The sequence below is a fragment of the Cetorhinus maximus genome, chromosome 20 (assembly GCF_964194155.1).
Source record: "Cetorhinus maximus chromosome 20, sCetMax3.hap1.1, whole genome shotgun sequence".
In the NCBI taxonomy this organism is placed as follows: Eukaryota; Metazoa; Chordata; class Chondrichthyes; order Lamniformes; family Cetorhinidae; genus Cetorhinus; species Cetorhinus maximus.
Window position 1 is genome coordinate 83,369,137 of NC_135898.1, and position 27,703 is coordinate 83,396,839.

Sequence of the window (27,703 nt, forward strand, 5' to 3'; positions counted from 1 at the left end):
AAGGTAATGCTGAGAGGCAGTTTCCCCTGGCTGGAGAATCTAGAACTAGGAATCAAAGACACAGGACACAGGGTTGGCCATTTAGGACTGAGATGAGAAGAAATTTCTTCACACACAGGCTTGCGAATCTTTGGAATTCTATACCCCAGAGAGCTGTGGATGCTCAGTCGCTTAGTATATTCAAGGCTGAGATCGCTAGAATTTTGTGCAAAAAGTGAATTAAGGGATATGGAGTTATGGCAGGAAAGTGGTAATGATCTTATTGAATGGTGCAGCAGGCTCGAGGGGCTGAATGGCCTACACCTATTTTTTTATGTTTTCTGTGCTTTCTCCGAATCAGTGCAGCCTTGTAAGAATATCAGCATTATGTTACACTTTAAATATTTATATCGATCTTCATGCCTTTGTGTGGTATATCAGGATCCCTGATTCCGAGGGTGCATATAGAAATTGCAGCACAGAAGGGGGGCCATTTGACTCGTTGTGTCAAGGCTAGCTCCCTACCACGCCCTTTCCCTGCCAGCTTTTGATATTTCTGTTCTTCAAGTATTTATCTAATTCTCTCTTAATCCTTGCGATTGCCTCAGTTTGAATGTCCTCCTGTTCTGGAATAAAGCCTTTGGATTTAACACTTCGCCGTTGCCAGTTCTCCAATATAAATGAGCTTTTGTTATTGTCTCCCCGTGAGCTCTCAATTCATATCCAGCATTGTGGAAGGGCAAGGGTGAGTCTGTTGAAGTGCCACATTATTCTAAATTCTGTAAAGGACAATAAGCGACTCTGTGCTGGTGACTCAGTCTTCCCTTGTTATTGTGCTTTATGCTTTCATACTGCTGGAGTGCAGCCAGTTTCTATGCAGTGCCCTCTTTAGTGACATGTATTGTAAATGCTGCTTCAAGCTCCTCATCTGCAGCCAGAAATGACTGATCTGAAACAGTGGCAATCGCACTTCTCAAATGCAAATGTGAAGTGACTTTTGTATTTTCTAATCAGTTTCAAATCCCAACTCTTCCTCTCATTCTGAATGCACCAATTCATGTACTAGGGTACTGGTTCCTCAGGCACTGCCTGCCATGCAGTCCCTCACCACCAGTGCCCATTAAGGCACCAGCCTGGCTCAGTTGTGGCACCATTTTCCACTAAGTCAGATGGTCGTAACTTCATGCAACACTTGAGCATGTCATTCTTACTGTAGTACTAAAGGAGCTCAACTCTGCAAGAGGTGCCATCATTCAGATGTGCTCCTTCTGCCTACTCAGATTAAGGAAATGGTCTTGTGGCAATATTCGACGCTGAGCTTGGAGAGTAGACCCAGTGTCCTAGTCAAGCCCTTAACCAATGCCACTGAAAACAGATGATCTGGTCAGCCTCTTATTGCTGTTTGTGGGAGCTTGCTGTGCACAAGTTGGCCTTCACATTTTCTATATAACAACAGTGACTACACTTCGAAAAGAGATTTCATTGGTTGTAAAGTGCTCTGACATGACCTGAGGCTATGAAAGGTACTGTAGAAATGCACATCCTTTCTTTCTTTGTGAGTTCATAGACTTGAGCTGTGGAATGCGTTACAGCTGGGTCCAAACCTGTGTTCTCCTACACCTGCACTCGTGTAGTTTTCAGCATCAGTCACAGATATTGATCAGGAGCTGAAACCTGTCTGATATCACCCTGCCCTTGCCCTTTACTTCTTTCTGAACTCCCGTTCCGATCTCTTGAAAGTTGTGTGGTTCAGATAGCTTATCTCATTCACAGCCTACAATAGCTGTCTCACTTCTGCTTCTTGTAATTCTCTAATCTATACCGTGAATTCTTCTTTCAGATGAGCATCGGTTGAACAGTGCCAAACTCTGCCTGATCATCCTTACCTGTATTGCGGAGGTAAGTACAAAATACCTATACCACCTGCATTCCCATATTTCTGAGCTCTCGTAACACTTGTAATGTTGACCCATTAAACACTCCCAAGACAGGATCAGCATGCACCGATACAGAGTAGAGTTCCATCTAATATACTCCAACAATATGCCTCAGTCTTGACCTCACTGCTGCAGTGACACTCGCTCTGTAAGACCACCCTTTCTGTTTTGCTCTGTTACAGGATCAATACGCTAATGCCTTCCTGCATGATGACAACATGAACTTCCGGGTTAACTTACACAGAATGGTGAGTATTGAGCTAAGATGCTGGGTGAACATTTCCCCACCGTAGAAATGCCCGAAATTGCTGACTTAGATCTTTAATTGCCAGACTTTCCAGGAAACCTCAGGAGAATTCACCACCAAGAGGGAAAACAATTTGGGTCGTAAGTATCCTCCCAGGTTGGCGCTGGTGAATATTTATCAGAACATGGCATTAGTAAGGGGTCTCTGCCCATCTGTGAAGGTGCTTAACAGCCACTTCATCTGGGAATAAGACAATCCTCAGTGAATGCTGCAAATGAAGTAAACTTCAGAACTGACTGGAAAAATTGTACACGTGGAGTCCAATGTGAAATGTTAGCCACTTCAGTCACTTTCAGTTGTTGCCTGATCTTCATTTCCTGCACTTTCTGCTATCATTTCAGAATTAGCTTCTCTACTGCAATATCATTAGAGATAATGATCTTGCTGAGCAGTGATATTAACCTTGGACATGACAAGTGCATCCTGTCCTAGGTCTCCCTGGTCTCACTTTGCCCATTCATTAATGTGGGAAAAAGAATATGTTTTGCTGTCAGCCACCAGTGTCCCATCAAACACTCCCAGGACAGGTACAGCACAGGGTTAGATACAGAGTAAAGCTCCCTCTACACTGTCCCCATCAAACACTCCCAGGACAGGTACAGCACAGGGTTAGATACAGAGTAAAGCTCCCCCTACACTGTCCCCATCAAACACTCACAGGGTAGGTACAGCACAGGGTTAGGTACAGAGTAAAGTTCCCTCTGCACTGTCCTCATCAAACTCTCCCAGGACAGGTACAGCACGGGGTTAGATACAGAGTAAAGCTCCCTCTACACTGTCCCCTTCAAACACTCCCAGGGCAGGTACAGCACGGGGTTAGATGCAGAGTAAAATTCACTCTACATTGTCCCCATCAAATACCCTTGGGGCAGGTGCAGCACGGGTTAGATACAGAGTAAAGTTTCCCGCACATGTATCAAACATTGGACCTCGGAACCAAAATTGGGTGAACCCTCTTTAACTCATGTCCCATTGCTAAATTAGGTGCTGTTTTGTCCACTAACCAGTTGACAACTGCTTAAACTGATTTCATCCAGGACAGTGGTAGGCAGCTGACACTAACTAAACCCAGGACTGAGCATTGGAAGACAGATCCCCAACACACTTTCATTCACATGTCAATGTGGGAAGTTATCCTCACATAGAGATGAATGGAAAAGCTGGGAGCAAGAGCAGGAAACAGGGCAATCTCTGCTAGTTGATCAAGATTTTGAGAGAGAACAAGAAGGTAGTGTTCAGAGTAGAGACCCTTTTTCAGGACTTGATCAGAGTCCAGACTACTGATTCTCCATGTGTTAATACTCCCTCAGATAACATAGGCCTGCTTTGATGTTTTGGTTAGTTAGTGCTTTCTCTGTAGGTCTTCACCTTATTAAACAATCTTTATTTTGATTGGAGTTCAGCAAGTATTGCAGTAATGAAAAAAGAATCAAAACTGGATTTTGGGCTTTCATGTGTGAAGGGATTGAGTGAGGAGGAGTTGACCTCTCAAAAAATGACTACTGGTCTCTTCATGTTCCTTAAATTTGGTCTGTCAACTTTTAAATTACTTTCTAGCCCATGAGACATCGAAAGAAGGCTGCAGAGAAGAACATCCCCTCACGCCCTCTGGTCTGTGCTGTGTTGGGTAAGTATCTTTATTTGCCTCTTCCCCCTGTGAATGATGAGCTGAGTTTGTGAAACGATGACCCTTGAAAAAAAGAAAGCAAAGCTCAGGATCCACAGCTTAAAAATGATGAATGTTAAGAATACATCCTGCTCAGCTCAAGGATTTAAATTACTTTAGGGATAGCCTATCTGTGTAGAGTGCAACTCAATTCTCTCAATGCCTCGCTCATTCTAAGATGTGAGTGGCTCCAGGCCATCGCAAACTCATGATTTACAGCACTGCTGTGGAATTATCTGTAGAGAGCTTGTCCCGGGTGTTTGCACTCAATGGCCCTTGGCTCTCTGTATTGTACAGCAGAGCCCAGTATATCTGGGTAGACTGATGCACAGCACCAAATGTAACATCACAAGAAAGCAAGAACACAAGGAATAGGAGCAGGGGTAGGCCATTCAGCCCCTCAAGCCTTCTCCACCATTCAGTAAGATCATGGCTAATCTGGTCGTTGCCTCAGCTCCACTTGCTTCCTTGCACCCCCCCCCAGAGCCCTTGACTCCTTTGTTAATCAAAAACCTGCCTAATTCGGCCTTGAGTATATTCAATGACCAAGCCTCCCCTAGTCTCAGGAAGAGAATCCCACAGACTAATAACCCTCTGAGAGGAAAAAAAAATTCTGCTCATCCCAGCCTTAAGTTAACCCCTTATTTTGAAACTGTGTACCCTATTTCTAGACTCATCCATAAGGGGGACCTTTCTTTCTGCATCCACCCTGTCAAGTCCCCTCAGGATCTTATATGTTTCAATAAGACCACACCTCATTCTTCTAAACTCCAGTGGGTATAGGCCCAGCCTGTTCAGCCTTTCCTCATAAGACAACCCCTTCATCCCAGGGATCAATCAAGCGAACGTCTCTGAACTGCTTCTAATGCAGGCGGGAGGTGATGGCTTGGTGGTATTGTCACTGGACTAGTAATCCAGGGACCCAGGGTAATTCTCCGGGTTCGAATCCCGCCACAGCAGATGGTGGAATTGAATTAAAAGTCTAACGATGACCATGGAACCATTGTCGATTGTTGTTACCAACTCTTACATGCCCTCTGAAATAGCAAGTTAGCAAGCTGTAACAAACCGCTACAAAGTCACAAAAAAGGAATGAAATCGGACGGACCACCCGGCATCGACCTAGGCAAAGTCCTCCTTACATCTGGGGGTTAGTGCCAAAATTGGGAGAGCTGTCTAACAGACTAGTCAAGCAACAGCCTGACATAATCATCCTCATGGAATCATACCTTACAGGTAATGTCCCAGACACCACTATCACTATCACAAAAACAGAATTACCTGGAAAAACTCAGCAGGTCTGGCAGCATCGGTGGAGAAGAAAAGAGTTGACGTTTCGAGTCCAACATGACCCTTCAACAGAACTGAAGTATAGTTAGGAGATGGGTGAAATATAAGCTGGTTTAAGGTGGGGGGCGGGGGGAGAGAGAAGTTGAGGGTGGGGTGGTTGTGGGGACAAGCAAGCAGTGATAGGAGCAGATAATCAAAAGATGTCACAGACGAAAGGATCAAAGAGGTGTTGAAGGTGGTGATATTATCTAAGAAAAGTGCTAATTAAGAATGGATGGCAGGACACTCAAGGTACAGCTCTAGTGGGGGTGGGGTGGAAAGACTAACAAGGTATTAGTTGTAGATTTAAAAATAATGGAAATAGGTGGAAAAGAAGAATCTATATAAATTATTGAAAAAAAAACAAAACAACACACCAAAACAACACACAAAGCCCGGCCTGAATCAGGGCGGGGGCTTTGTGTGTTGTTTTTGTGTGTTTTGTTTTTTTTTCAATAATTTATATAGATTCTTCTTTTCCACCTATTTCCATTATTTTTAAATCTACAACTAATACCTTGTTAGTCTTTCCACCCCACCCCCACTAGAGCTGTACCTTGAGTATCCTGCCATCCATTCTTAATTAGCACTTTTCTTAGATAATATCACCACCTTCAACACCTCTTTGATCCTTTTGTCTGTGACATCTTTTGATTATCTGCTCCTATCACTGCTTGCTTGTCCCCACAACCACCCCACCCTCAACTTCTCTCTCCCCCCGCCCCCCCACCTTAAACCAACTTATATTTCACCCCTCTCCTAACTATACTTCAGTTCTGTTGAAGGGTCATGTTGGGCTCGAAACGTCAACTCTTTTCTTCTCCACCGATGCTGCCAGACCTGCTGAGTTTTTCCAGGTAATTCTGTTTTTGTTTTGGATTTCCAGCATCCGCAGTAGCTTTTTGTTTTACCACTATCACTATCCCTGTCCTGTCTCACTGGCAGGACAGGCTCAGCAGTGGTATACAGGCAGGAGAGAGGGAGTTGTCCTGTTGACTCCAGACCCCATGAGGTAAGCGCATGGGTAAGTAAACCTCCTGCTGGTTACCACATACCCCCCCTCCCTTAGCTGATGAATCAGTGCTCCTCCATGTTGAACACCACTTGGAGGAAGCACTGAAGGGCACAGAATGTACTCTGGGTGGGGGACTTCAATGTCCATCACCAAGAGTGGCTCGGTAGCACCACTACTGACTTAGCTGGCCGAGTCCTAAATGACGTAGCTGCTAGACTGGGTCTGCGGCAGGTGGGAAAAACGAGGGAAAATCATACTTGACCTCACCCTTACCAACCTGCTTGCCGCAGATGCATCTCTCCATGACAGTGTCGGTAGGAGTGACCACCGCACAGCCATTGTGGAAACGAAGTCCCGTCTTCACATTGAGGATACCCTCCAACTTGTGTGGCACTACCACTGTGCTAAATGGAATAGCTAGAACAGATCTAGCAACTCAAGACTGGGCATCCATCAGCAGTAGCAGAATTATACTCGAGCACAATCTGTAACCTCATGGCCTGGCGTATCCCCCACTCTACCATTACCATCAAGCCAGGGGATCAACCCTGGTTCAATGAAGAGTGCAGGAGGGCATGGCAGGAGCAGCAGCAGGCAAATCTAAAAATGAGGTGTCAACCTGGTGAAGCTATAACACAAGACTACTTGCACAACAATATAAGCAGCAAGTGATAGACAGGGCTAAGCGATCCCACAACCAACAGGTCAGATCTAAGCTTTGCAGTCCTGCCACATCCAGTCGTGAATGGTGGTGGACAATTGAACAACTCACTGGAGGAGGAGGCTCCACAAATATCCTCATCCTCAATGATGGAGGAGCTCAGCACATCTGTGCAAAAGAAAAGGCTGAAGCATTTGCTACAGCCTTCAGCCAGAAGTGCCGAATTGATGGTCCATCTCGGCCTCCTTCGGAATTTCCCTGCATCATAGATGCCAGTCTTCAGCAAATTCGATTCATTCCACATGATATCAAGAAACCGCTAAAGGCACTGAATACTGCAAAGACTATGGGCCCTGACAATATTCCGGCAATAGTACTTACAGTACTATAGACTTGTGCTCCAGAACTTGCCACGCCCTTAGCCAAGCTGTTCATGTACAGCTACAACACTGGCATCCACTCAGCTATGTGGAAAATTGCCCAGGCATGTCCTGTATACAAAAAACAGGTCAAATCCAACCAAGCCAATTATCAACCCATCAGTCTACTCTCCATCATCAGTAAAGTAATGGAAGGGGTCATCAACAGTGCTATCAAGCGGTACTTGCTGAGTAATAACCTGTTCACTGATGCCTAGTTTGGGTTCCGCCAGGGCACTCAGCTCCTGAGCTCATTACAGCCTTGGTTCAAACAGGGACAAAAGAGCTGAACTCCCGAGGTGAGGTGAGAGCGACTGCCCTTGACATCAAGGCCGCATTTGACAGAGTGTGGCATCAAGGAGCCCTAGCAAAACTAGAGTCAATAGGAATCGGGCGAAAACTCTCCGCTGGTTGGAGTCATACCTAGCACAAAGGAAGATGGTTGTGATTGTTGGAAGTCAGTCATCTCAGCTCCAGGACATCACCGCAGGAGTCCCTCAGGGTAGTGTCCTCGGCCCAACCATCTTCAGCTGCTCCATCAATGAACTTCCTTCCATCATAAGGTCAGAAGTGGGGATGTTCACTGATGATTGCACAATGTTCAGCACCATTTGCAACTCCTCAGATACTGAAGTAGCCCATGTCTAAATGTAGCAAGACCTGAACAACGTCCAGGCTTGAGCTGACAGTTGGCAAGTAACATTCATGCCACACAAGTGCCAGGCAATGACCATCTCCAACAAGAGAGAATCCAACCATCACCTCTTGATGCGTAATGGCATTACCACCACTGAATCCCCCACTATCAACATCCTGGGTGTTGCGATTGACCAGAAACTGAACTGGAGTAGCCATATAAATACTGTGGCTACAAGAGCAGGTCAGAGGCTAGGAATCATGTAACGAGTAACCCACCTCCTGACTCCCCAAAGCCTGTCCACCATCGACAAGGCACAAGTCAGGAGTGTGATGGAATACTCCCCACTAGCCTGGATGAGTGCAGCTCCCACAACACTCAAGAAGCTTGACACCGTCCAAGACAAAGCAGCCCGCTTGATTGGCACCACATCCACAAACATTTGCTCTCTCCGCCACCAATGCACAGTAGCAGCAGTGTGTACTATGTACACAATGCTCTGCAGGAATTCACCAAGGTTCCTTCGACAGCACCTTCCAAACCCATGACCACTAACATCTAGAAGGACAAGGGCAGCAGATACGTGGGAACATCACCACCTGGTAGTTCCTCTCCACGTCACTCACCACCCTGACGTGGAAATATATTGCCATTCCTTCACTGTCGCTGGGTCAAAATCCTGGAACTCCCTCCCTAACAGCACTGTGAGTGTACCTACACCACATGGACTGCAGCGGTTCAAGAAGGCAGCTCATCACCACCTTTTCAAGGGCAACTAGGGATGGGCAATAAATGCTGGCCCAGCCAGCGAAGCCCACATCCCATGAATGAATTAAAAAAAAAATATTCTTCCTTAAGTAAGGAGACCAAAACTCCAGTACTCCAGATGTGGTCTCACTAACGCCCTGTACAGCTGTAGCATAACTTCCCTACTTTTATACTCTATTCCCCTTGCAACAAACACCAACACTCCATTAGCCTTCCTAATCACTTGCTGTACCTACATACTAATCTTTGTATGTTTGCATGTACCAGGACACCCAGGTCCCTCTGTACTACCGAGTCCTGCAATCTCACTCAATTTAAACAGGATACTGCTTTTCTACTCTTTCTGCCAAAGTGGACAAGTTTACATTTTCCCACATTATACTCCATCTTCCAAAGTTTTGCTCTCTCACTTAACCTATCTATAACCCTTTGTAGACTCTTTACATCCTCTTGACAACTTACTCTCTTATATATCTTTGTGTTGTCAGCAAATTTAGCTACCATACAATCAGTCCCTTCATCTAAGTGTTTGATAGAGATTGTAAACGGTTGAGGCCCCAGCACTGATTCCTGTGACACTTCACTAGTTACACCTTGCCAACCTGAAAGTGACACATTTATCCCTACTCTCAGCTTCCTTTTAGCTATCAATCCTCTATCTGCGCTAATATGTTACCCCCTACACCATGACCTCTTATTTTGTGTAGTAACATCATGATCACACTTTCAAAGACAGGGACAAAAAAATGGCCAAATAGCACATTTAATATCTGTTAGAGGAGAGTGTGGGAGGTGAATAATTGAGTGGGTAGAATCTATGATAGGGAAGAGTTTATTGCACAGGAAGAACAAACATGGAGGAGCTGGCTCATTCCGCATGTTCCATGCTTTGTTTCTTTCCTTTTTAAAAATTCAGTAATGGGATGTGGGCATCGCTGGTGACACATGACACTGGTGCATTCTCTATGGCAATGCCTCTACCAATCAGAGTCCACTTGCCAACCAATCATCACTCTCTTCACAAACAGTATAAATTGTTGTTTTCCCCTTTTTTTTGGTATTCTTGCAAAGTGTCCTGATGAGTGCAAGATGAAAAGTTTTGACATGTCTCTTTTTCAGCAATAATCTGTTTTAGTGCTGTTGTTTGAAGGATAAATATTGGCCATGACAGAAGGGAGAACTCCCCTGCTCTTTTTCCAATAGTACTATGGGATCTTTTACATACAGCTAAGAGGGCAGATGGACCTTGGTTTAATGTCAAAGGTAGCACCTCTGACATTGCAGCACCCCCTCTGTGCCACACTGAAAATGTCAGCCTGAATTTTATGCTCAAATCTCTGGAGTTGGGGCTCGAGCTTGCAACCTTCTGACTCAGGGGCAAGAGTGCTCTGCACTGAGCCACAACTGATACCTTAACTGACACTGCAGCTGTCCCCCAGCAGCAGTCAGAGCCATCAGGATGGGGAAAGAGAGAAAAAGAAGAAAGTGAAGATTTCACATTGTCAGAAATCATAGAATGCTATCGGAATCGGCCCCAGTCTTGATGCGGAACCGTGTTGACATCCTGTCTCATTTAATGATAGGAAAATGCAGTTCACAGCTGCCTCTGCATATCAAGGCCCAAGGCTGTCACGCGCACACCAACAGCTCTTGATTGAAATTTCACATATCTTTTGCTTGACTGCTCTGTAAAGGGTATGTGTATTGTACAATTATCATATAAATATGTTCTTTGAGCTGCTAGGGAAATATTTGTATTTCCAATGCCTTTGTCAGCATTATGGGTTTTTAAGCAGCTTATTAACTCCCTCGGGGGCTCTACTGGTAAATGCACAATGTGGTACAGCCCCCTCCTCTTCACACCCTGGTCCCAGATCACAGCCAAGGCACCCCATCTCGGTTAAAGTCATGGTAGGAGTGCTACAATAATTCTCCGAGTTCAGGGTGCGGGGGAAGGAATTGGCCTAAGCCCCAACTCCTTTTTGATAAGAGTAAATGAAAAGAAGCTGTTTTCATAAACAGGTGGGTCAGTAACTGAGGGGAGCGAAGGAGAATTCCTTTTGTGCACCAGCCTTTGTGATCTGAATGCATTGGTGGAAACATATTCAATAGTAACTTCAAAAGGGAATTGGTTAAAGACCATATATGCTCACATAAAAGCCGACCCATGATTTTTGGCTTAAACTTATGTAATTTTCCAGATACCTCATGTAAAAGTCAATGTTAGTTTTTCAGGGATCAATTTCCGTTGGCCACTCTGCTTGCCGCTCCTTGTTTACCAGTCTTTCCAGGAGCCCTTCACACACTCACTGTAAAAATGGCGATAGGTAGGAGACGCTGTCCAGGAAAGCCCTGGTGTTGATCTTTGTCCGCGAGAGCTGCTGGAACTGATGCTCTGCTAACATCGCCATCGCGGCTAGCTCAAGCCACAGTGCTCCCAGAGGAGCAGGATGCTGTGTGGGCCCAAGGCAAGCACACTTGTAAACCCCCTCGAATAGTGATTGCGTAAAGGCCGACCCTTAACTTTTTGCCTAAAAAAAGGTCTCAAAATTTTACCTTTTACACGAACATATATGATACTTGAAAAGATGAAAAGAATTTTGATTGCGAAAAGAAGGTCGATTGAAAAGAGCAAGATGGAGTGAGATTAATTAAACAGCTCTTTCAAAGAGCTGGCACTTGCATGATGGGCTGAATGGCTTCTTTCTATGATTTCTATGACTTATGCTGTCAAGTGTGTGATTTTTAAAAATTAATTCTTGCACGGGACGTGGGTGTCATTGGCTAGGCCAGCATTTATTGCCCATCCCTAATTGCCCCTTAAGAAGGTGGTGGTGAGCCGCTTTCTTGAACTACTGCAGTCCGTGTGGTGTGGGTGCATCCACAGTATTGTGAGGGAGTGAGTGTTGGTGGGATATCTGAATGAGCTTGCATTTATATAGAACCTATCACAACCTTGGGACGTCCCAAGATTCTTCACAACCAATGAAATACTTTATAAAGTGCAGTCACTGTTGTAACATAGGAAATGATGCAGCTAATTTGCTCACAGCAAACTCCCTCGAGCAACAATGTGATAAATGACCAGATCATCTGTTTTATTGATGTTGGTTAATGGATTACTATTGGCCCAGGACATCAGTAAGAACTTCCCTTCTCTATTTTGAAATAGTGTCAACCGTAGTTCAGTTAGTCGTGCTCTCACCTCTTAAGGGCCAGGAGGTTTCAGGTTCAAGTCCCAATCCAGGGCATAAGCACAAAATCCCAGTGCAATACTGAGGGAGTGCTGAATTGTCGGAGGTGTCCTCTCACTGGATGACACATTAACCCAAGCACCAGCCTGCCCTCTTTGATGGATGTAAAAAATCCCCTGGCACTGTTTCAGAAAATCGGCATGGGAGCTCTTCCCCATGTCCTGGCCAATATTTATCTCTCAATCGACATCACAAAAATAGATTATCTGGCCATTATCGCATTGCTGTCTGTGGGAGCTTGTTGTGCACAAATTGGTTGTCACATTTCCTACATAAGGATGCTTCAAAGGTACTCAATTGCCTGTAAAGCGCTTTGAGGCATGTGATTGTCATGAAAGCACTATATAAATGCAATCCTTTCTGTTTTTACATAGTGCTATTGGATCTTTTATATCCATCTGAGAGAGCAGAGAGGATTTCGGTTTAACATCTCGCCTGAAAGACACGCCCCCACCAGTACAGTACTCCCTCAGTACTGCTAGTGGCATGGCAGCCTAGGTTGTGTTCAAGTCTCTGGAGTGAGATTTAATCCCACAACCTTCTGATTCAGAGCTGGGAGGGCTACGCACTGATCAACTGAGTCTGACCCCCTCACTTTGTCCAATTGGGGTCACAGTTTAGCAGTTGGAAGCTTTAACACCCCTTCCTACTCAGTTTGAGGGTGCTGAGATGCCTTGTAGTGCTACTACGGCTGAGATCAGCTAGTACCCAGCTCATGGTGCTATGTATGATTAATGCCTATGCAAATCGGGTTAATTAAGGACAGACTTTAAACTAAGGCTTAAAAAAAATCCAATGTTGAGATTAGAAGGATCTATTCATTATAGCTTGTGATGAATATATATGAATGAATTATGCTAATTAAATCTAATTTGCCAGCATTCAAAATGAGGCTGTGGCCATTCTCTGGCACCACATAGGAGCAAAATTAATTGGGTACATGTAGACACCGTGAAGAGGAATCCGAATCACTGTGATATTGAAACACTTGAACAATTTGGTGGTTCTTTCATTTTTTAAGAATCTAAATATTGATGTTTTACATAACTGTGACCCATTTTTGATTTGTCTTTTTGTATTCACGATGAAGTTATACTTGCTTTCTCGCTGTGCCTGTATTAGCCTAGACCAGATGTTGTGATGTTGCTAAAATGCACTCTGATGATACCTGAGGAACAAGTCCCAATAAAAATGAGTTTGCTGTTACCGTGGGAATTTAGAAATGGAAACAAAATGATTCAAGTGACTCCAAGCTGTAGTATTGAGTCTCCTTTAGCTTCTGTCTCTTAGTGGAATATAGCTTTACAAGGGACAAACCTACCTTTGCCTGAATAGGGCCTAAATTAGGTGTTGATAACTGTAGCAGGATGCTATGCTAGAGAGTGACACATCACAGACCTATATAAGAAAGGGACTTTTTAAGTGCACAATCGGTAAGAGGCGTGCGATCAGAGAGAGGAAACTTCGGCCTGAGTGAGACAAAGACTGAGAGCATATTTGGGAATTTGGTTCGAAGCGGGAATTCGGTGCGTGGGGGAAAGAGGTGCTTTAGGTAAGGTTTACTGCAAGAAGTGCGTCTTAGAATAGAGTGCTGGGAGTTGGGTAATTAAGAGAGTTAGGGAAGGAAGGGAAGTAGGTGCTCCTTTGCTTTCTGATTTCTAACTTTCTGAGCCTTCAGCAAGTTTTCGTACTCTGATACAAAAGAAGAAGCTAGTTATTTGGTGAGTACCTGGTAAGTGACTAAGGTTTATTCTGTTCCTAAGGTTCAAAATAGCCTAGCAACTGGTGGTAAGGTTAATAAAATATATAAAAACAAAAGTGAAATATATAATTGAATAAAATAATTAAATAATTAATTAGAACACATTAAGCATGTCAGGAGAGCTGATATGTCACAGCTGCAGCATGTGGGAGCCCCAGGATGCCCTTTTGATCCAGGGCAATCACATCCGCAGTAAATGTTTGAAGTTTGAGCAGCTTCAGCTCAGAGTTTATGAGCTGGAGGCTGAACTACAGACACTGTGGTGCATCAGGGAGGGGGAAAGTTAGCTGGATTTTTTTGTACCAGGAGGCTGTCACACCTCTTAGGACAGGGTCTTCTGATTTGGTCAGTGGTCAGGGACAGGAGAGAGTGACTGCAAGTGAGGCAGGTAAGGGGTCTCAGGGCAGGAGTGCAGGAGCCTCGGCCCTTGCAATTGTCCAACAGGTTTGAGGTTTTTTCAGCTTGTTTGGGTGAGAGTGGGGGCTGCAGGGTGGATGAGCTAACTGGCCTAGAACTAGGGGTTACTGTTTGCAAAACGGGGGTCTAAATAGATTCTTGGTAAGCAAGAGGGTGATAAGTTATTGGCGGTAGGTGAGATGCAGATTTCAGGTTACTGTCAGATCAGCGAGGGGCTGAATGGCCTACTCCTGCTCTTTGTTCATGTTTGTATAGCCATGGCACTGTGGTACAGGAAACCATTCAACTGGGGAGAGCAAAAAGGAATGTAGTGGTAGTAGGGGATAGTATAGTCAGAGGGATTGACACTGTTCTCTGCAGCAAAGAGTATGAGTCCTGACGGCTGTGTTGGCTGCCCGGAGCCAGGGTTCGGGCATTTGCTAGGGGTTGGAGAGGAACTTGCAGTGGGAGGGGGAGGACCCACTTGTCATGTAGGCACTAACGACATAGGCAGGACAAAGAAAGGGGGTTCTGCATAGTCACTATGATGACCTAGGCACCAAATCAAGAAGCAGCACCTTGAAAGTCATAATCTCTGGATTATTACCTGAGCCATGTGCAAATTAGCATAGGACAAATCAGATTAAGAAGATGCACGTGTGGCTCAAAGACTGTTGTGGGAGAAGTGGGTTCCAGCTCATGGGACACTGGTACAGTATTGGGGAAAGTGGGATCTGTACTGTTGGGACGGTCTACACCTGAACCCTGCTGGTACCGGTGTTCTTGTGAGCCGCACAACGAGGGAAGTGGCGAGAGTTTTAAACTAAATAGTGGGGGCATGGGATCTAATTTGGGGAGATGTGGTAAAGCAAAGAGCAAAGACAAGGCAAAAGAGAAAGGTATTAATGTGGGAAATGAAAAACAGATCATGACAGGAAGGGATAGAGAGTACAAATCTAATGGTAAATGAAACAGATTAAACTAGAGGTTATAAAAAGAATAAAAGGATAAAATTCAAAGCTCTGTATCTGAATGCACGTAGCATTTGAAACGTAACAGATGAACTGGGAGCCCACATAGAAATAAATAATTACAATTTGATAGCCATTACGGAGACATGGCTGCAGGAGGACATGGATTGGGACCTGAATGTTGAGGGGTACAGTATATTTAGGAAGGACAGGAAATGAGGAAAAGGTGGTGACTTTGTTACTTAATGATGGCATTAGCATAATAGAGAGGGATGACCTAAGTTCAGGAAACCAGGATGTAGAAATGGTCTGGGTACAGATGAGAAATGGTTAAGGCAAGAAGTCACTTGTGGGAGTTGTGTACAGGCACCCAGCCAGTAACCACATGGTAGGGTTGAGCATAAAGGAAGAAATAATTGGAGCTTGTCAGAAAGGCACGGCGATTATCATGGGAAATTTTAATTTACATATAGACTGGAAGAGTCAGATGGGTAAAGATAGCCTAGATGAGGAGTACATTGAATGTTTTCGAGATAGTTTCTTAGGAAAGCATGTTCTGGAGCCAACCAGAGAGCAGGCTATACTAGACCTGGTATTGTGCAATGAGATGGGAGTAATTAACGATCGTATAGTGAAGGCACCTGTAGGTAGTAGTGACCACAACATGATTGAATTTACATTCAGTTTGAGGGAGAAAGGAGTTGGTCTGAGACTATGTTTTTAAACTTAAATAAGGGCAATTATGAGGGCATGAAAGCAGAGTTGGCTATAGTGAATTGGCAAATTAGGTTAAGGGATAGGTCAATGGAGATGCAGTGGCAAACATTTAAGGGGATATCTCCGAATGCGCAGAATAGATACATTCCAGCGAATAAGAAAAAGTCCAAGGGGTGGACACACCGTCTGTGGTTAACTAGAAAGGTTAAAGAGAGTACCAAACTTAAAGAAAAAGCATATAATTGTGCAAAGACAGGTCAGAAGATTGGACAGATATAAGGAACAGCAAAGAATGACTAAAAGGCTAATAAAGAGGGAAAAGTTAGAGTAAGAGAGAAAGTTAGCCAGAAATATAAAAACAGATAGAGTTTTTATAAATATTTAAAAAAGAAACGAGTTAACAAAGTGGGAGTTGGTCCTATAGAAAGTGAGTCTGGAGAATTGATAATGGAAAACAGGGAGATGGCAGATTAATTGAACAGGTATTTTGCATCAGTTTTCACTATAGAGGATACAAGTAACATCCCAGAAGCAGCTATAAACCAGGAAATGGAAGTGGGGGAGGAAGTCAGGAAAATTACAATCACCGGAGAAGTGGTACTGAGTAAACTGTTGGAGCTGCGGCTGACAAGAGCCCGGGTCCTGATGGACTTCATCCTAGGGTCTTAAAAGAAGTGCCTGGTGAGATAGTTGATGTATTGGCTTTAATTTTCCAATACTCCTTAGATTCAGGGAAGGTCCCATTAGATTGGAAAATAGCAAATGCAACTCCATTATTCAAAAAGGGAGAGAGACAGAAAGCAGGAAACTACAGGCCAATTAGCTTAACATCTGTCGTAGGTAAAATGTTAGAAGCCATTATTAAATAAGTTATAGCTGGGCACTTGGATAAGCTCAAGGTCATGAGGCAGAGTCAACATGGATTTGTTGAAGTGAAATCGTGTTTAACCAACTTGTTGGAGTTCTTTGAGGAAGTAACAGGTGCTGTGGATAAAGGAGAACCGGTGGATGTACTGTACTTAGATTTCCAGAAGGCATTTGATAAAGTGCCACATCAAAGGTTATTGCAGAAAATAAAAGCTCATGGTGTAAGGGTAACACATTGGCAAGAATAGAAGATTGACTAGTGAGCAGGAAGCAGAGAATAGGCATAAATGGGCCTTTTTCAGGTTGGTAAGACATAAGTGGTGTGCCACAGGGATCAGTGCTGGGACCTCAACTGTTCACAATTTAATAAAGGGATGGATGGGATGGTTGCCAAATTTGTTGATGATTCAAAGATAGATAAGAAAGTAAATTGTGAAGAGGACATGAGGCTACAAAAAGATATAGATAGGTTAAGTGAGTCGGCAAAGATCTGGCAAATAGTGTAATGTGGGAAAATGTGAAATTGTCCATTTTGGCAGGAAGAATAAAAAAGCATATTATCTAAATCGTGAGAGATTGCAGAGCTCTGAGGTGCAGGGGGATCTGGGTGTCTTAGTGCATGAAACACAAAAGACTAGTATGCAGGTGCAGCAAGTAATTAAGAAATCTAATAGAATGTTATCATTTATTGCGAGATGAATTGAATACAAAAGTAGGGAGGTTATGCTTCAGTTGTACAGGGCACTAGTGAGACCACGTTTGAAGTACTGTGTACAGTATTGGTCACCTTATTTAAGGAAGGATGTAAATGCATTGGAAAGCAGTTCAGAAAAGGTTTACCAGACTTAATACCTGGAATGGGTGGGTTGTCTTATGAGGAAAGGTTGGACAGACCGCTAGATTTTTATCCGCTAGAGTTTAGAAGAGTAAGAGGCGACTTGATTGAAACATATAAGATCCTGGGGGTCACTGTTTAAAAAAAGGGGTCGCCCATTTAAAACAGAGATGAGGAAAAAATTTTTCTGAGTGTTGCGAATCTTTGGAACACTCTTCCTGAAAAGGTGGTGGAATCAGGGCCTTTGAATATTTTTAAGGCAGAAGTGGATAGATTCTTGGTAAGCAAGGGGGTGATTGTTTATCCGGGGTAGGTGGGATGCAGATTTCAGGTTACTATCAGATCAGCCATGATCTTATTAAATGACAGAGCAGGCTTGAGGGGCTGAATGGCCTATTCCTGCTCCTTGTTTGTATCACTGGTACCTCCGCCAACAGCCAATCTCTTGTCTAAATGGTGCCAACAATAACTCAGTGGGGTAGCGCTCTCACCTCTGAGTCAGACGGCTGTGGTTTCAAGTTCCACTGCAGAAACTTGAGCACACAGCCCAGGTACAGGGGGAGTGCTGCACTGTCTGTCGGATAAGACTTTAAACTGAGATCCCATCTGCCCTATGAGGCATAATTTTGAAGAAGAGCAGGGGAATTCCAACCTGTGTCCGCGGCCAGTATCTATTTCTCAATCAACATCACGAGAAACAGATTATCTGGTCATTAGTTTGTGGGATTTTGCAGTGCACAAATTAGTTGCTGCATTTCCTACAGTAAAACAGAGACTACGCTACAAAGGTACTTCAATTGGCTGTAAAGCACTCAGGGACATCCCGAGGTTGTGGAAGGTGCTATAGAAAGGCACGTTTTTATTCTTCTTTCAAACTGTCTCTGAAAGTTGTCACAGCCAAGTCCAGTCCTGTTCTGTCCTGGCTTTCTCACACAGTAGTGGTCAGCAATCAGGAGTGACAATCCCTCTCTGATATTTTCTTTTTCTTGCTCTGGATTGTTGATCCCAATTATATCAATTACGTGAATAGACTGGAGAAGCTGGGGTTCTTCTCAAAGAAGAGAAGATTGAGAGATTTGATAGAAGTGTTCAAAACCATGAGGGGCCCAGACAGATTAGATAGAGAAAAACTGTTTCCCGTTGGCGGAAGGATCGCAAGCCAGAGCACGTCAATTTTAGGTGTTTGGCAAAAGAAGGAACGGCTTGATGAAGAAAAACTTCTTTGTACAGCGAGTGGTTAGGATCTGGATGCACTACCTGAGAGTGTGATGAAGGCAGATTCAATCATGGATTTGAAAAAGGAATTGGAGGAGGATCTGAACAGAATTTTGCATGGCTATGTTGAAAAGGCTGGGGAGTGAGACTAGTTGAAGGGCTGAATGGCCTCCTCCTGTGCTGTAACCATTCTATGATACTACCATCCCTTTCTGGGATCATCTATCTCAGCAGACAGATTGAGGATCGATGTCAGCTCTCGGTGACACCTCAGCCCTTGCTAACCGGGTTGCTTTTTTTTCCCTTTCTGGTACCTTTGTTCGTTGGATTTTCTGGATTTAGTATCACAGACATGAAATAAAAACAGTTAATGCTTTTCCAGGTTCCTTGTGTGGCTGGTTATCTTGCATATTAATGGTTAAGATGATGGGAGTGGGTATTTAAGACCTTGCAAGTTGCTGTATCACAGCATTATCTCAATATTGTTGATAAGACGAGAGGTGATGACCAAGAATCATGGCACCCATTTTACCCTATTGAAAAGATGGAAGGATTGGTGGTAGAACCAAGAAGTCATGTTTGGGTGGTGCCCAAAATCAAGTCTGAAAGTTCTTGACCTTACAGCAGTAGTGTCAAACCAACTGCATTGTCAGTAGTCTCTTGTTACTACTGTAATGGAAGATAAAGAAAAAAGAAAGCATTTTGTTCCTGTAGCACCATATCAGATCTTTCAGTTGCAGTAGTTACAGCAAAATGAGCTAGGTAAGCTATTTGTTTATTTTTAGGTAGGGTAGATAAAGAGGAACTGTTCCTAGTGGCTGAAGAGTCAAAACGAAAGGGTGTAGACTTAATGTGATTAGCAAAAGAATCAGAGGTAACATAAGGAAATACTTTTTTACACAGTGAGTGGTTAGGATTTGGAAAGCAATGTCTGATAGGGTGGTGGATACAGATTCAATAGTAGCTTTCAAAAGGGAAATGGATAAATCCTTGAAGAAGAAAATATTGCAAGGCTATGGGGAAAGAGAGGGGACTGGGACCAACTGGACCACCCTTTGAAAGAATCGGCATAGACTCATTGGGCTGACTGGCCTCCTGAATTGTAATTTTCTATGATTCTATGAATATGTAAGTGTCAGCTACAATACATTCCAAAGCTTAACTCACTGTTTTCCAGATCTAATGGTTGAATTTATGGTCACGCACATGATGAAGGAGTTCCCTATGGATCTTTACATGTAAGTTCAACATTTTTTTTTATTGCACCTTCCCCCACCCCCCTCCCCCACTCTGTCCCCAAACATTCACCCCTCCTGCTTACAGGGGTCATTCCCCCTACCTTACCCAAGATTTCTGCCAGACTAATGGTGAACATTGGAAGGCTGTTGGTGGGAGTCTTTGGACAATGAGCAAGATGCAGAAAATGTGGCTGATGAACTTTCCTTTTGTAACCAGCGACCCTGAAAGCAATTGTAGCTCCTTCTACTGTTAACCTGTGTATGATCAGGTAACTTGTTCCGTGTATATCCTCGGTGCAATACTGGATAGAGCATTTGAAAATCAGCAAGGATGGGCTGTGAGAGCACCAACAATGACATTAGATTTATAACATTTGTTGGATCCCTTGGAGTGGATTAATTATAGTCTGGATAGCTCAAATGCATGTGAGTGTTATTGAGCACAACATGACTCCTTAATACCAATACACTCATTGTCACCACAGTAGTTCTGCAGCTGTTCATCTGCTCTGGGACCTTTTTGTTCATTACATTTAGACAAGTTAGCTGCCAAAATTGATCTTCTCACCGCCCCAGTGTTGAACCTGCACCTTAATCTGCCTTACCTCCTATTTCCCTTCATATTATGTCAGAGCTCATCTTGTCTACGAGAGCCACTTTCTGTTCCTTCACCCATTCCCACTAAACTGTTGACCACCCAACTTCCCTTTCTAGCTCTCATGCTGTCTGACATGGTAAATGGTTCCCTCTTCTCAGATATTGTACCCTTCTCTTTAAAATTCACTGTAATCGTCTTTCCACCTCAGAAAACCTAGCCTCAAGCCCTCTGCCTTTGCGAACTATTACCCCACCCCCAATCTTTTTTTATTTTCCAAAGTCTTTGAATGCGTTGGTGCCTCCAAATCTGCATTCATCTTTCCTGTAGCTCCCCATGAATCCCTCAGATCAAAATCCCTGTTCTGCACAGCAGCTTATCAAAACAGCAACAAAAAAATTCCTCTTACTGGGGCTATGATGCATTATTCCATCTCATACTGTGATCTCTCTGCAGTCAACCACACAGTCCTCTTCTGGCACTTCTCCATTGTCCTGCTCTTATGCAGCTCCACAATTGCCTATAGAATCATGGGACAGAGTATCTTCAGTGGCCCCTTTTCCTGCCCCTGCACTGTTACCTTCCAAGTGCCTCCTTTGCCCCCTGCCACAATCTCATTTATTTCCTGCCTCTTGGTGAAATTACCACAGACGTGGGGCAGCTTCTGCATTTACGCAGACAGCACAAAAGCAACATACTGCAGATGCTGGAAATCTGAAACAAAAACAGAAATGCTGGTAATAGTCAACAGGCCAGGCAGCCTTTTGGAGAGGGAAATAGAGTTAATGTTTTGGGTCAATGACCTTTCTGATGCTATCAGATCTGCTGAGTATATCCAGCATTTTCTGCTGTTTGTATTTAAAATCCCAGCTCTTCCTTTTAACCATCTTTCTTGACCCCTCACTTTTCCGTCTGCTTGTCTAACATGTAAATCTAGATGAGTTGCAAGCTCCTCGGGTTAAAATATTGGGAAGATCAAAGCTATTGTCCACATCACTCCCATCACAGGCTCTGTTCCCTAGACACCAATTCCAGCCACTGGCCACTGTCTGAGACTGAGCCTGACTGTTCACATCCTTGTGTTTGTTCAACCCTGAGATGAGCTTTCAACCCCATATCCCTTCCATTACAAAGACCATCTATTTCCACCTCTGTAACATCGCCATTTCTTTCCCATCTCAATTCACCTCCAACTGAACTCCTCATCCGTATCTTTGTCACTTCCAAACTCAAGTATTCCAAATCTCTTGCTAAGACCCCTACCATCCTTCACCCCCTCTAAACAATAGCTTGTCCAAAACCCTGTACCCTAACCTGACCAAGCCCTGTTCACCCATCACCTCTGTGTTCACTGACCTACATTGACTCCCCATTTCCCAAAGCCTCAAATTTTAAATTCTCACCCTGGTGTTGAAACCCCTTCATTGCTTTGTCCTTCCCTATCTCTTCCTAACCTAAACCGTACCCAACGTCGTCTTCGGAGCTCTCAACTCCTCCAACTCTGGCTTTTTTTACATCCCCCATTCCATTCACCCCACCACTGGCAGCTGTGCCTTCAACCATCTAGACCCCACAGAAATTTGCTCCTTGAACTTCTTGGCCACTCTTTTATCCTTCACTGCCCTTCTTAACACACCTCTTTCCAAATTGCTCTTTCTTTGCTTTACCGTCCATTAACTCTGATTAAGCTTAAAAGCTCTATAAAAGCAAGTTCTTTTTGTTGTTAGTGTAATACTTACTCCATTGTCTGTTTGCAGACGGTGTGTTCAGATAGTTCACAAGCTCATCTGTTATCAGAAGAAGTGTCGAGTACGATTACATTACACTTGGCGTGAACTCTGGTCAGGTAAGTGCCCTGTTGTACCTGGTGAGGGGGCTGGGATCAGGCAGGATTAAATAGAGGAAACGCACTAGGAAGTATTGCATGACCAAAAAATGATCGACTATCCACAGGGAAGAATTCCACATTTTAATAATTAAATAATATTTGCTGGAGTTCTGCCAGTCCACTGTTGGCTTGTTCACCCATGAAGTGAGGGTGGGGTGGGTGAGGGAGAGATGGATTTGGGTGAGGGCCTGGGGTGGGGTGAGATGGATGGGGGGTAGGATGGATGGCTGGGGGTAAAGCTGAGAGAGTGGTGGGATGGATGAAAGTGGGGATGGAATGGATGAGAGCGGTTTGGATGGGGATCGAGTTGAGAGTGCGGGTGGGATGGATGAAAGTGGGGGGCGGAATGCTGGGCAACAGATCAGGAGCTTCATCAAATCCTTCGGTGATGGAAAGTCAGGTGTGATAGGAGAGCGGGTGGGGATGAGAAGCCAGGAGATCTAAAAAAAAAGTCAGCAGGAATATATGAGTCAAGGTGGGAGGGTGGGCGTACTGAGAAAGCAACAGTCAGGAAGGATCCAGGACTCTGGCTTGGGTGTCAGGTTATGCAGGTTCTTATTGAGAAGTGACGTGAGAAATTTGGAAATTGCGGATGCTGTATATTTTGCTGAGAGGTTGTAGTGCTCGTGGATCACAGATTTTTTCATGTAGTCCAAGCTCCACCCCAGTATTTCTGCCCCCCTCCCACCTCCCTTTTTCCTCCTGCCACGGTGCCACAGATAACACTCATCTGCTACCGGTGACATTGCCTTAGTGGGCAGCACTCTTGCCTCTAAATTGGGAAGTCATAAGTTCAGGTTTCACTCTAGAAGTTTGAGAGTGAAATCTAGGCTGAAACTCCCAGTGAAGTACTGAGCGAGTGCTGCACTGTCAGAGGCCCCGTTCTGTCAGATGAGATGAAAGGCCCTATCAGCCTTTTCAGGTGGACATAAAATCCCTATGGCACTATTTCAAGCAAGAATAGTGGATTTCTTCATTTCTGCCTCGAGCAACATATAAAGCAGATGATCTGGTTGTTTATTTCATTGCTGTTTGTGGGATCTTGCTGTATGTAGATTGATTGCTACCTCTCCTACATTACAGCTGTGACTACTCTTTAAAAGTATTTAATTGGCTGTAAAACATTTTGGGATATCCTGATACTGTGAAAGGCATTGTAAAATGCAAGGTCTTTGTGAGCGAGCCTATAAAATCTGTCCTATATCATTCAATTATTGGGCTGTGATAGCTGAGCCTGGTGACTTTCTACTGAATGGCAGTCAGGATCAGAGGGTCTGGCTTATTTTACTCCAGGGAGAATGAGGACAATTTTTGTGGCTGCATCTCCACACCAACTCAGATTACTGTAGGATCATTTTAACACCAGAAATTTAACTGTTTTAAACTAATTAGCCCCTCAATCGGTATGCTAGCTGTTCCTTATTTATAGCCCTGAGTTCCTCCATGACCTTTACAGCTGAGAAAAAGCTTTAATTTGAAAAGTGCCGTTCTTTGCAAATTTAAATTGTAGGAGCACCAGCCTCCTCCATCACCCTTGGTGTTTGCCAGACTGCAGTGGACAGCTATGTTTTTCTGTACATATCGGGAAGTCCTCCGAGCAGAGAGTTGCTTGTCAATCATGAGCTCACACATGAACAAACTGGGTATGACCCAGGGGTGGGGCGGAATTGGGAAGGTAAAGGTTCACACGTCCCATTCCCAATCAATCATCCGGATGAACTTTATCCATTACATTGAGTCTACAGCACAGAAGCAGGCCATTCGGCCCAACTGGGCCATGCCAGTGTTTATATTCCAAAGGAGTCTCCTGCCCTACTTCATTTTACCCTGTCGGCATATCCTTTTATTTCTTTCTCCTTTGCTTCCCCTTAAATGTGCCTGTGCTATTCGCCCCAACTACTACATTTGCTAGCAGCGGTATAATTCCACACTTGATCCAACTGTTGCACCTGTAGACGCTCTGCGGTTCGATCACGATTATATTTTGAACCCAGCTGAATCGCATGGTAAAATAGCTCTGCGATTTGTGTCCCCAACCGTGAGACCACATGACTCATCAGAGGTGTGGGGAACACTGCTGTGTATATGAGGTAGTTCAGATGAGCCCTTGAGTACTGAAACTAATTTACAGACGCTGCTGCTGGCATTGAGCTGGCTCGATGACAGCATCCTGGCAACAAGAATTTTACGTTGCAGGTGAACAGGAGTGCATTTTCATTTCATGCGTATGGCAGGATTGTCCATGCTTCTGAATCATACCTGTTTGGAGTGCCAGAACCTCAAGCTGGCGAGGCATCCCCTCCTACTGTCACACATCAGAAAGAAGGTTAAGAAGAGATTTAACAGAGGTGTTCAGAATTAGGGCTTTAGATAGAACAAATCAAGAGAAAGTGTTTTCAATGGCAGATGGCAACCAGAGGATTAAGATAAAAGGCAGAAGAGCCAGGAGAGATGAGGGCTTTTATTCATTGAGTCGTTACAGTCTGGAATGTGCCGTCTGAAAGGGCGGTGGAAGCAGATTCAGTCTTAACTTTCAAAATGGGGTTGGATAAATATTTGAAAAGAAATTGTTTGCAGGGCTATAGGAAAGAGCAGAGTGGGGCCAGTGGGACAGCTCTTTGATCGAGCTGGCACGGGTACCATAGGCGAACAGGGGGCCTCTGCACCGTAAGATTATACGATTCTGACTCCTTCATGAGCATAGAGAACTCACAGCTTATTTACAACAATTTAACAACCGATGCAGGGCCACAACTTTTTATTACAAAATTACAGCTGCATATCTGATGAGGCAACAAATCATTTCAGGTCTTCTAAAGTTTCTTGGGCTGTTCTGGAATTAATTGTATCTGAAAGACTGAAACATAACTAAATAAGAATTCCCATCGGTTTCCCTGAAATTATAAAAGAAATTTTTTTAAAAAGAGACTTTTTGCAGTTTCTGTTGCAGTTGGCCAATAGTTTGGGTCTCCATTGGCCCAGTTTATACACTCACTCCATAGTAAACTGTCAGCCTGACACAGTCAGTAGTTTGAAATGCAGTGCCTGCTGCACAGGAGCCTTTGACCAGTTGAGAAACTGGTCAAGTTCAACGCGAATCATCAAAAGGAGGCCACAGGGGCACCACTGTGCAAGCACAGGCATAGGAGGAGGAGACCATTCAGCCCCTCAGAGCTGTTCTGACATTCAATTAGACCATGGCTGACCTGTATCAGTTTCATCTACCTGCCTTTGTTCCATACCCCTTAATTATCTTAGCCAACAAAAACCTATCAATCTCGATTTCAAAATTTTCAATTGACCTCCAGCCTCAACACTATTTTTAGGGGTGGGGAGGAATATTCCAGGTTCCCACTAACCTTTGTGTGAAGCTGTGCTTTCAGATACCCCCCCCCTCCCCGTCCCCAAACACTCTAGTTCTAACTTTAAGGCTACTTACACACCGGAAAATACAGGGCAGAATTTTTTGTCCCGCAGGCCGTCGTGCGCCTGACCTGAACGGGAATGAAATCGTGCGCGATGACGTCGGGCGAGCGTTCTAACGTCATTGCGCACTCGCGCGACATTTCAGTCGGGCATGCGCGAGAGGTGGCAGCATGCCCGCTGACCATTAAGAGGACTATTAAGCATCTTAAGTAATTAATTAAGTAGCATTTTTCGCTGCCTGCTCACCTGTGCGGTTGGCAGGCGGATAGGCCAGGCAGCCTTTGCGTTTTTAAGGAAACCTCAAATAAAAATTTTATAACATCCTTTCTCACATGTCCCTCTTCATTTAACTGAGTCACGTGTGGGGACACGTTCATATAATATGTTAAAAGCTTATTTTTGTATCCTTCAGCTCCCTGAGGCAACTGTGTGCCTTCGGGGAGCTATCACTGAGCGCACCCACACACGTGCATGCTTCAGCACCCGCGCTTCTCCCGACGCCCCCGCCCCGGCAGCGCTGAGATTATCAGCGCACGTTTCACGCTGACTGGCCGTTAACTGGCCAGCCAGCGTGGAATCGCAATCGGGGCCTGATCACGGGCAGCGCGCCATTGTGTGGCCGCTCCTGGGCCCGCCCAACTAGGGGAATATCTTCCTCATGGTTTCTCTCTATCTACCTTATCTAATCCTTTAATCACCTTAAATATCCTTTTCAACATGGAAAACAGAAAGGGTTAATGATTTCTGAGATTGAGGCGAAAGCTCATGGCTCCAATGGAAATTAAATACTGAGGGAGCACTGCACTATCGGAGGGTCAATACTGAGTCAGCGCAGCACTGCCTGAGGGTCAGTACTGAGGGAGTGTTGCACTGTTGGAGGGTCAGTAGAAAATTGGACATTATTGGAGGGGCAGTACTGAGGGAACACAGCACTGCCGGAGGGGCAGTACTGAGGGATGGCAGTACTGAGGGAACGCTGCACTGCTGGAGGGGCAGTAGTTATGGAGCACTGCAGTGCCGGAGGGTCAGTAGTGAGGGAGCGCCGCACTGATGGCACTTTTGAGGGAGCGCTGCTGTTTGTGGGAGCTTGCTGTTTGCAAATTGACGGCCACGTTTCCTACATGACAACAGTGATTGCATTTCAGAAAGTTCTTCATTGGCTATAAAATGCTTTGGGACGTCCTGAGGTCATGAAAGGTGCTACATAAATGCAAGTTCATTATTTCTTCCTTCCATCATCAATGACAGTGCCGTGCACTCAGTCATGCTAAGCTGCAACCTCCTCAAATCTGTCACTTCAATTGTATTTTTAATTATCCTGACTTTTTTCAATAATCTTTATTTTTTTCTCTTTCTCTTTCCTTTTATAGTTCTTCTTTCTCATTCACTTTTAACTTTTATTTGCTTGCTCTGTCTTTTCTCACTTTTTCTTTCTCCACCTGCAGTTTGACGAAACTCTCCTCCTAAACTCCTTTCTTTGTATGACTTCCATCCTGCAGTTTCTTTCTGCTATCTGGCTCAAGCAGGTTGCCTCGCAGCCAAATCAGATCAGCAACATAGCACACGCAGCAAAGCTCAGTCACTACAGCTACCTAACATCTGTTACCACCATCTGCCATTGTCTCTTTTTGATCCCTCTTGTTGGACATTATTTGGAATCAGCAAAATAAATATCTGACCACCTGAGGTTAATTTTCAAATCATTTCTTCAAAGAAGTTTCGTACATACTGCAGGTGCTGAACGTCTGAATTAAAACCTGAAAATGCTGGAAATTCTCTGCAGTTCAAGTGGCCTCTGCGGAGAGAGAAACAGTTAACGAT

The 27,703-nt window shown here is 44.3% G+C and overlaps 1 protein-coding gene across 1 annotated transcript in view; it reads left to right on the forward strand.

Moving 5' to 3' along the window:
- armh3 (armadillo like helical domain containing 3) overlaps positions 1 to 27,703 on the forward strand; it is a 140,355-nt gene that overhangs the window by 57,630 nt on the left and 55,022 nt on the right. Inside the window, exons 16-20 of the mRNA XM_078565041.1 lie at positions 1,820 to 1,878; positions 2,099 to 2,164; positions 3,781 to 3,850; positions 19,913 to 19,973; positions 22,326 to 22,414. Of these exons, the coding sequence (XP_078421167.1) occupies positions 1,820 to 1,878; positions 2,099 to 2,164; positions 3,781 to 3,850; positions 19,913 to 19,973; positions 22,326 to 22,414 (345 nt within the window). The remainder of the gene's footprint in view (positions 1 to 1,819; positions 1,879 to 2,098; positions 2,165 to 3,780; positions 3,851 to 19,912; positions 19,974 to 22,325; positions 22,415 to 27,703) is intronic.